Raw genomic sequence first — 9,582 nt, forward strand, 5'->3', positions numbered from 1 at the left:
GCCCCCCATGGCTCTGCCTGCCCGGGGGTGGGGCCCACTCTGGGGGTGGGATGGTGGGTGTGCTGGGCCTTAGCCCCAGGCAGCTGAGGAGCAGAGCCTGAGAATTCAGGCTTTTTCTTCTTTCTTTTTTCTAAAGCAACTTTCTAGGGCTCTGGAGTTATAAAAAGCTCCCGTGTGTCATTTCCTGGCAGTTGGACAGCTGTAGAATGCCACTCTGCGAGTGCCAACTGCCCCTACCCCATCCAAGGTTTTACATCTGATCAATGTGTTGGTTCTGACAAAAGCTGCTGAAGGTTATCATAAATAATAAATAATTTTGTAAGGCAATTGCTTAATTTAAAAATTTTTTTAAAAAAACCTTTATTTTATTTATTTTTATGTGGTGCTAAGGATGGAACCCAGTGCCCCACACATGTGAGAAGAGCACTCTACCGCTGAGCCACAACCCCAGCCCCATTTTACAGCAAACACCTAATACAAAGTACACTTTCCAAATGTTCCCCACGATGTCTCTGGAGGGCGCAAGGCCAGCTGCAGGGAGGTAAGTGCAGAAGGAACCCCCTGGGGAGAGGACGGGCCACCTGGACAGGGGTCTGCTCACCTGTAGGTGGAGCGCCCCCTGTCTTGGTGGATGGCTTTGGCCCCTGACACAGATGTGACTGCAGGAGACACATCTTCCCTTTCTGCCTGTCCTCCTAGCCCCAAGGAGACCTGCCCTGTCCTGCAGAGGGAGAGATTGTTCCAGTCGGGAGACCATGCCTACAGGATCCCCGCCCTGCTCTACCTGCCCCGGCAGAAGACACTGCTGGCCTTTGCAGAAAAGCGAATGAGCAAGAAGGACGAGCACGCGAAGCTGATCGCCTTGCGCAGAGGAGACTATGACGCGTCCGCCCACCAGGTCCAGGTAAGGCAGCCGTGGCTACAGACACTCCCCTGGGATGGCTCCCCACACACCCCTTTGCTGGTGAGTCCAGAGGCACCCAGGCCTGGATCTCATACAACGAGGGTCATTCCATCCTTCCACAGCTAAGGGAAGGGCACAGGGAGAGCAGACACCTTGAAGCCCAGGACGGAGCCAGGAAACCCTTCAGTGGTGGGCACCCCAGGCAATCCCAGTGGTCACACTGGCCTGGGTTCTCCAGGACAGCAGGTCCTGCTGGCCTGGCCGTCGGCTTTCGTGCATGAGTTTCCCAACACCCTTGAGACCGCAGGGAGGAGCAGTTCATTACCATGTAAACTGGCCTCTTTGAGTGCAATTAACTTGAGGAGCTAGGGGTGGGGTGATTGTTGTGTCCTAAAGTTCCAAAACGTAATCTTGATAAAGACACCCAAGGCTGGCTTACTTTATTTGAAGGGTTTAGTATTATTATCATTACTTTGTGGTCATTACTACCTAGTAGCTATTCAAAGCATGACTTTTTTAAAATTTTGATTTTGATTGACACATAATGACTGTACATGTTCATGGGACTCAAAGCAGATAGACCTGGGTTCAAGTCCTGGTTCCATTTCTTACCAGAGGCATGGCCTTGGGCAACTCGACCTTATATGAGCCTCTCATTCTCCAGGTGTGAGATGGAACTACTAATACTTGTCCCCTAGGATTAGGAGATAGATGAGGTAGTGCATTTTAGACCTTTGGCACAGCATCTGGGATTAGAATCCCTTATTGGGGGTTACTGCTAATGAGTGGGGATGAACGGCAGAGCTGGGGCGTGTATGGTGGACTTGGGCATCCAGGAAGGTCAGTGTTTAGTCCTCAATATCTTGAGGCAATGCCCTCTTAGGATGCATTAATAGAGTATCATGCATAGAAGATAGGAGGAGGGCAACAGATTCTATCTGGCACTGGTCCGATTATTGAGGCCCCCACTAAGTCTGACGTTCATGCTAGACTGGGCAGGTAAATAGGAGCAACCAGGGAGAAGGCGTCACCGCTCCTCCCGAGTCATCTTTGTGTCTTGGCGTCTGGCTCATTCTGGGTGCTCTGTATGCAGATGGGAATGGAAGTGACAGAGCTGCTCAGTGAAAAGTGGGCACCAGGAGGGATCGGAGAGCCCCAGCCCACAGCGCTCTGAGGAGGGTCTCAACAGTGGTCCCGCCCTACCCACCCCTGAGAGTGTGGCTCCTGATTCGGCCACCTGCTTCAGTACTGTGCTTCCCTTTCCTCCCTCCCCCCACGTCCAGTGGCACGCTCAGGAGGTGGTGACCCAAGCCCAGCTGGAGGGCCACCGGTCCATGAACCCGTGCCCGCTCTACGACGAGCAGACCGGGACCCTCTTCCTCTTCTTCATCGCCGTCCCAGGGCAGGTCTCCGAGCGCCACCAGCTGCAGTCCGGGGTCAACATGGTGTGGCTGTGCCACGTCACCAGTGCTGACCATGGCCGGACCTGGAGCCCTGCCAGTGACATCACCAGCTCGGCCATCGGCCCCGCCCACGAGGAATGGGCCACCTTTGCAGTGGGCCCGGGGCACTGTCTGCAGCTGCACAACCACATGCAGAGCCTGGTGGTGCCCGCCTATGCCTACCGGAAGCTTCCCCACCACCCCTCGCCCTCCCCAGCCTCCTTCTGCTTCCTCAGCCACGACCACGGCCGCACGTGGCAGAGAGGGAACTTCCTGGCCCAGGACTCCGTGGAGTGCCAGGTGGCGGAGGTGAGGTCCCGGGGACAGAGCGTGGTGTACCTCAACGCCAGGAGCTCGCGCGGGGCCCGGGTGCAGGCCCAGAGCACCAACGCGGGGCTGGACTTCCAGGGGGCCCTGGTGACCCGAAAGCTGCCCGAGCCGCCCCATGGCTGCCACGGGAGCACCGTGGCCTTCCCCAGCCCCAGCTCCCCAGACCTGTGGCTGCTCTACGTTCACCCCACTGACCCCCGGAAGAGGCGCAACCTGGGTGTGTACCTCAACACCCGGCCCCCCGAGCCTGCCGCCTGGTCGCAGCCCACCCTGCTGGCCACGGGCAGCTGCGCCTACTCCGACCTGCAGAGCATGGGGCGCGGCCCCGACGGCTCGGCCCAGTTTGGGTGTCTGTATGAGGCGGGTGACTACGAGGAAGTTGTTTTCCTCCTGTTCACCCTGAAACAGGCCTTCCCAGCCCAGGTCCCAGCCCCATGAGCCAGCCACCTGCTGGCACGCTCCCGGCCCACACTAGGCACCCACAGCGGCGCTGATTATTTCCCATTCCTTTCAGTGTCCCCGGAGGTCACCTCTGGGTCCCTTCATTAAGTGGCAGAGAGGTCTGCTTCTTGGCGTCTTTGCCTCCTTCACTTTCCAGTCTTCCCAGAAGGTTCTGTTTACATCCAGAAATCAAAGGAGCCTGGCTTTCCCCAGCCCCTTGGCAGCAAGACGAGACAGGCTGCACGGTGGCTGTCACTCTGCACGGTGGCTGCCAAGCTGCAGAGCTCAGCCTGCCTGCCCCCCATTATTGTGATGTGCTTGATAAATGACCTACTCCAGCCCCCTTCTTCTTGGGGATGCTCACGGTGTTCCTGGGGAAAGGCTAACCTGAGGATGTGGATTAGCAGAGGTGTGTGTGTGTGTGCGTGTGTGCGTGTGTGTGTGTGTGTGTGTGTTTTCTTGTTGATGCTTCAGAGCAGACAGACTGGGAAACAGCTTTGCAGAAAGGTTAGGCAGGGTCGAGAATAATTAAGCTCACTTAAGTCACTGTGTTCCTTTCTTAGGGCTGCCACAACAAATTATCTCCAACTTGGTGGCATAAAACAACAGAAATGTGTCCTCGCCGCACCTCAGGCGAGAAGCCTCAAATCAATCTGTTTTCAGGGCCACAGTCTCTCCAGAGACTGTCCCTTCCAGCTTCTGGTAGATCCTGGTAACTCTTGGTACCCCTCAGCTCGGGGCTGTATGGCTCCCACCTTGGCCTCGGTCTTCACATGACCTTCTCTTGCATGTCCTCCCTAGTCACTCATGAAGACGTTTGTCACTGGATAAACCAGGATCAGCTCACCTCCAAGATCCTTAATGACATCTGCAGAGACGCTTTTCCCCAGTCAGGTGACGGTCACAGATGCTGGGGGTAGGAGGTGGATGTAAGTTTGGGGGCCACCACTCAACCCACCATGGTCATAAGCACTTGGTTTTGCCCAGAGGACGTGGCTGAAGGCAGGACTGAGGTTCAGATGGATCAGATAGTTTGGAGGAATCGGGGTGGGGCGGGGGCTGTTAGCTGTGATCCCTGGGGCAGGGCTGCTGTAGGACCCTCACTTTTCAAGGTGACCAGAGGGCCATGTGACACTGAAGAGACAGCAAGGGTGCTGGGCTTGTGGTTCTTGCCATAAAGCCAGAGTAGGGAGAAGGCCGCCCCTGCTTGTCTCAGGAGCGGCCACCTGAGAGGGAGCCAGCCTGGGTGCAGGAGCAACACTTTTCTGACTCCCCGGAATTTTTAAGGACTTAGTCCTATGTCTTGGGAAAACTTGTCCCCTGCTCCTCCAGAGCCCCTCTAGTGGGCGCAGTGACAACAGTCATAGGTTCTTGCAGCTGAGTGGCATCTTTGCCTGGCCCGTTGTGGGGGTTGGTCCTAGGCACTGGCCACATGTCAGGATGCTGCTTCTCCTGGTGGGGTTCTGAGAAAGCCGGCGGGAAGGATGAGGAATTGGGGCCTGGAATGGGAGGTTAGGCCCCTCCGTTCTGGGGATGGCCACCCAGTGTCTTCCAAACCACTCAGAAGAGGCTGGGGTGGAGGCTGAGGCTGAGCCTGGGGGAGAGGCTAAGGTGGGCAACCCTGTAGTGTATCATCCAGCAGGGACGCTCGTGAGAGTCCGGTTACACTTGTTAACAGGCACTAACCAGGGCTGTCCCTGGAAAGTGGGGGGTTCAAGTCAAAGACCCCCCCTCCACGAGGACTGTGCCAGAGGCGGCACCACTTACTTCCCTGGCAAAGCTCCTCATCTGTTTAGGCAGATGAGGCAGGAACGGGAGGGGTGCCTGGCCACTGTCAGGCCCACTGTCCCTCTCCTGAACTCCAGGCTCTCCCTGGGTCAGCAGCTCCCTGCTCCAGGCTGGTTAGAATCCCCTGGGAGCTCTTCAGCAGTGCTGCTGCCCGTGCCCCACCCTGAGCCACCAGTTCAGAATCTCTGTAGTGTCCCAGGCAGGCGAAGGTCCCTAAGTTATTCTAAAGAACAGAAGGCTCAAAACCTATGTGGGCTGGGGATGTGACTTAAGCGGTAGTGCGCTCGCCTGGCATGCATGCGGCCTGGGGATGTGACTTAAGCGGTAGCGCGCTCGCCTGGCATGCATGCGGCCTGGGTTCGATCCTCAGCACCACATATAAACAAAGCTGATGTGTCCGCCGAAAACTAAAAAATAAATATTAAAAAGTTCTCTCTCCCTCTCTCTCTCTCTTAAAAAAAAAAAAAAACAAAACAAACCTACAGGCACTGGAGATCTCTAGAATTCCTTCTGGTTCTGAGTATATATGAATGGCAAATTCTTCTTAGCCAAATTAAAAAGAAAAAAAAAAAAGCAATGGCTGATTTGATTAAAGCTGAATTGATCAGCCTCCCAAAAAACTCCATTAAGAGTGTGCAAAGAGTGCAACCAACCTGGAAAGCAGTGTAGAGATTCCTCAGAAAACTGGGAACGGAACCACCATTTGACCCAGCTCTCCCACTCCTCGGTCTATACCCAAAGGACTTAAAATCAGCATACTACAGGGACAGCCACATCAATGTTTACAGCAACACAATTCACAATAGCTAAACTTGGAAGCAACCTAGATACCAGTCAATAGATGAATGGATAAGAAACTGTGGTACATATACACACAATGGAATATCACTCAGCAATAAAACAGAATAAAATTATGGCATTTTCAGGTAAATGGATGGAGCTGGAAAATATCATGCTAAGCAAAGTAAGCCAATCCCCAAAACACAAAGGCTGAATGTTTTCTCTGATAAGTGGATGCTGATCCATATGGGGGTGGGCATGGGATGAGTGGAGGAGCTTTGGATTGGGCAAAGGGGAGGGAGGGAAGGGGAGGGGGCATGGGGGTACGCCATGAGATGGACATCATCACCCTAGGTATATGTATGATTGCACGAATGGTGTGACTCTATTTCATGTACAACCAGAGAAATGAAGAATTGTGCTCCATTTGTGTACGATGAATTGATGAGCATTCTGCTGTTATGTTTAAATGACTAGAACAAATAAAAAAAATTAAACTAAAAAAAAAATTTAAAACATTACAAAGAGCTGGGCATGGTAGGACACCACTGTAATCCCAGTGACTCAGGAGACTGAGGCAGGAAGACCACAAGTTGGAAGCCAGCCTCAGCAACGTAGCAAGGGCCTCAGCAATTTAGTGAGACCCTGTCTCAAAATAAAAAATAAGGACTGGAGTAGGGCTGGGGATATAGCTTAGTTGGTAGAGAGCTTGTCTTGCATGCACAAGGCCCTGGGTTCAATCCCCAGCACCACAAAAAAGAAACAGGGCTGGAGTAAAGCTACTATTTTATTAGGTATTATTATTAAAAAACCATTATATGTATCACACATAACTGGCAAAAGGCTTGTATCCAGAGTATATAAAGAGACCTCACCAATCAATAAGAAAACCAATCCAATAGCAATGGGCAAAAGATGTGAATAAGCCCCACACAAAAGAGAATATTCTAAAGGCTGCTAACCCGCGGGAATGTGCTCAACACTCTTAGCCATCAGGGAGATGCAGACCCAAACCATGAGACGCTTACCCCCTGGGATGATAGAATTTAAAGGAGTGGCAATAGTGAGTATGGGCAAGGATATGGTGCCATTGGATCCCCACACATTTCCAGAGTAAGATTTGCTGGTATAATCACTTTGGACAGCTATATTTGGTAAGATTCCCCTATGACACGGCAATTCCACTCTGAAGCACGTATCTAGGAGAAACGAGTGCATACAGCTGCCAAAGACATGGAGATGTGGCTCTGTAGCCACCTCGTTTACAAGGAAACATTCACCCTGGAAACAACCCAAATGTCATAAAAATAGGATGGGAACGTAGCTTAAGAGATGTTCATGCTCTTGGAATATTATACAATCAAGAGCAAACTACTGCTACACTCAATTGCATGAATGATTCTAAGTCATCATGTTGAGTGAAAGGAATCGGCATAGCACACACTTCACAACAGAGTATGTGCTTAGCCAAGCGTGGTGGTGCATGCCTGTAATCCCAGCGACTTGGGAGGCTGAGGAAGGAGAATTGCAAGTTCAAAACCAGCCTCAGCAACTTAGCAAGGCCCTAAGCAACTTGGTGAGACCCTGTCTCTAAATAAAATATAAAAAAGGGCTAGAGATGTGGCTCAATGGTTAAATGCCCCTGGGTTCAATTTCCAGTACCAGAGAGAGAGAGAGAGAGAGAGAGAGAGAGAGAGAGAGAGAGAGTATTTATGAAAGAGTACATACTAGATTTTCTATTTATATGAAGTTCAAAAACAGGTAAAACTATGGTACGTAAATCAGAATAGTGTCCACTTCTGGTGGGAGGAGCCACTGACTGGGAGAGTTCGAGGGGGAGACTTTCAGGTTCTGGAAAAGTCCTTTTGTTGGATCTGGGGCTGGTTATGGGGGCAACTCCAAACACAAAATCCCACGAGCTGTACACTTGAGATCCACGTACCTTACTATATGCATGTTATGCCTCATTAGAAAATAAAAGTAGGACTGAATCTTTCACTTACTAGTTTAAGTTCAGCAGCAATGTATCAGGTTTTAAAACTTTGGAGTGGAATTTTTGAATAAACTTTTTATTTTGGAAGACTTTTAGACTTTATAGAAAAGTTGCAAATCCAGAACAAAGTGTTCTCAAGATACCCAGTTTCCCCTGTGTTAGCATCTTACATAACTGTGGTACATTTGTCAGAACTGAGAGATTAATGTTGATATGTGACTAGTGACTAAACTCTAGTCTATTCAGACTTCACCAGGTTTTCCACGAACATTCTTTATCTGTTCTAGGATCTAGTTTTGTGATACCCTTAATGCATTTAGGGTATGACTTTTACTGTAAGAATTTAGTGTTCTTAGAGACACATTCAGGTTGATGCACAGGTCCAACAGGCCTTCCCTCCCCTACCTTTCCCACTTTCTAGCTAATAAATGAATAAGCAAATGCAAAAACTGTGTGCTTCAAGCATGCATTGCTGGTGTGCAAATGTCAGAAGTAATTCTGAAGCTCAAGACGGTGCCCCCCAAATCAATTACCCCAGAGCTCCAGGCTTTTAACATGTTGTGGGGTGGGATGCAGGACTGGCCAATTTTGAGTCCAGCCACTTCTTGGGACATGCATGAGCTAGCATGGGTCAGACCCCACTGGAGACTGGGGAACCAGGCCTGGTCAACATCCCAGCTGCTGGATGGTCAAGCAGAACAGAACACAGCAGGTTCAGGGAAGCCAACCCACTCCCTCTGCTCAGGCCAGTGACAGCTGAGCTCCAGATGTGGAGCCCTGTGGCTTGATTCTCGCAGACATTTGACTGAGGGCTCCTACAGCCGGCCTCCCCTCTGCGCAGCTACCCCTGTGCAGGCTGGGGTGCAGCCACTGAGGAAGGGATCCAGAAGCTGGGGAGGGACCTGGCAGCTAGCACATCTGCCCCTGGAGAGGAGGGCCAAAGCCTCGAGGAGGCCCACGGGGTCAGCTGAATAATAGCCTTCCTAAGGATGTCCCCTCCTGATCCCTAGAAGCTGTGAAGGTCGCCTCACATGGCAAACATTGTAGAGGAGGCGACATTCACCTTGGGATGCACGATTATCCTGGATGTGATCGTGTGGATCAAGTGTCCTCATGAGAAGGAGAAGAGACTAGAGGAAGAGGTCATGTGACCCCAAAGCCACATGCTGAGTTGTGCAGCTGAGCTGGGGGAGAGGCCAAGGGTTCTGCTCCAGCCTGGGCGGGAAGTCGGCGGCTCACACCACTGCAGCCCAGGAACGGACTGTGGATTCTGCCCTTCAGAAATCTAAGAGAAGAGCTATGTATTGTGTTAAGCTGCCCAGGTCATCAGGCGCGTGAAGACGGTGGTACACAAGCCAACGAGAAGTCCGCCTGACAGTGGAAACAGCCTGACATTTGTCAAGGCAGAAAAGGAAAAGTCTATCAGAGTCATCTTTTGGCGGGGCCCACCGCAGCCGCGACAGAGTCTGCGTCCTCCCCTGAGAATTCTGACCAGGCCAAAGCCAGGCACACGTGTGTGCACATGTGCAGACACACATGCACACATGCATGTCAACACACATACCCATACCCCTTGATGCACATGGATGTGTAGAGTCTCTGCTCCAGGCCTCTCTTCTCAGGGACCAGCTCTTCATGTTGATTCTTCTTAAAGGAACCTCCTGGCTGGACACTCATACCAGCCCCCTCCCCCAGATGCCTGTAGTTCCATCTAGTGCCAACTCCCTAGGGTCCTGGAAGCCCAGTGGTGCTGATAAGAGGCTCTGACCCTCTCACAGCAGCTGAGACTAACCCATCAGCATGCCACCACGAAGACTAATCTAAGCCTGTGGTTCCTTAGATTTAGGTAAGAAATCTTAGCCCTTTAGAGATGAACGTGAGCTTGAAGTGAATACAGTCTGACC

The 9,582-nt window shown here is 51.7% G+C and overlaps 1 protein-coding gene across 1 annotated transcript; it reads left to right on the top strand.

Annotated features, from left to right (window-relative positions):
• The first annotated feature begins 395 nt into the window (after positions 1-395).
• Positions 396-5,337, top strand: Neu2 (neuraminidase 2). The gene is made up of 3 exons (XM_005326486.3): positions 396-541; positions 700-904; positions 2,188-5,337. The coding sequence occupies exons 1-3, from the start codon at positions 495-497 to the stop codon at positions 3,112-3,114; spliced, it is 1,179 nt and encodes a 392-aa protein (XP_005326543.3). The 5' UTR covers positions 396-494; the 3' UTR covers positions 3,115-5,337.
• Positions 5,338-9,582: the final 4,245 nt, after the last annotated feature.

The sequence above is a fragment of the Ictidomys tridecemlineatus genome, chromosome 7 (genome assembly GCF_052094955.1).
Source record: "Ictidomys tridecemlineatus isolate mIctTri1 chromosome 7, mIctTri1.hap1, whole genome shotgun sequence".
NCBI lineage: Eukaryota > Metazoa > Chordata > Mammalia > Rodentia > Sciuridae > Ictidomys > Ictidomys tridecemlineatus.

Coding starts and splice junctions, on each gene's coding strand:
- Neu2 (XM_005326486.3), top strand. CDS start 495: ATGTTCCCCACGATGTCTCTGGAGGGCGCAAGGCCAGCTGCAGGGAG. Junction 542..699: donor GCAAGGCCAGCTGCAGGGAG/GTAAGTGCAGAA, acceptor CTGTCCTCCTAG/CCCCAAGGAGACCTGCCCTG. Junction 905..2,187: donor CGTCCGCCCACCAGGTCCAG/GTAAGGCAGCCG, acceptor CCCCACGTCCAG/TGGCACGCTCAGGAGGTGGT.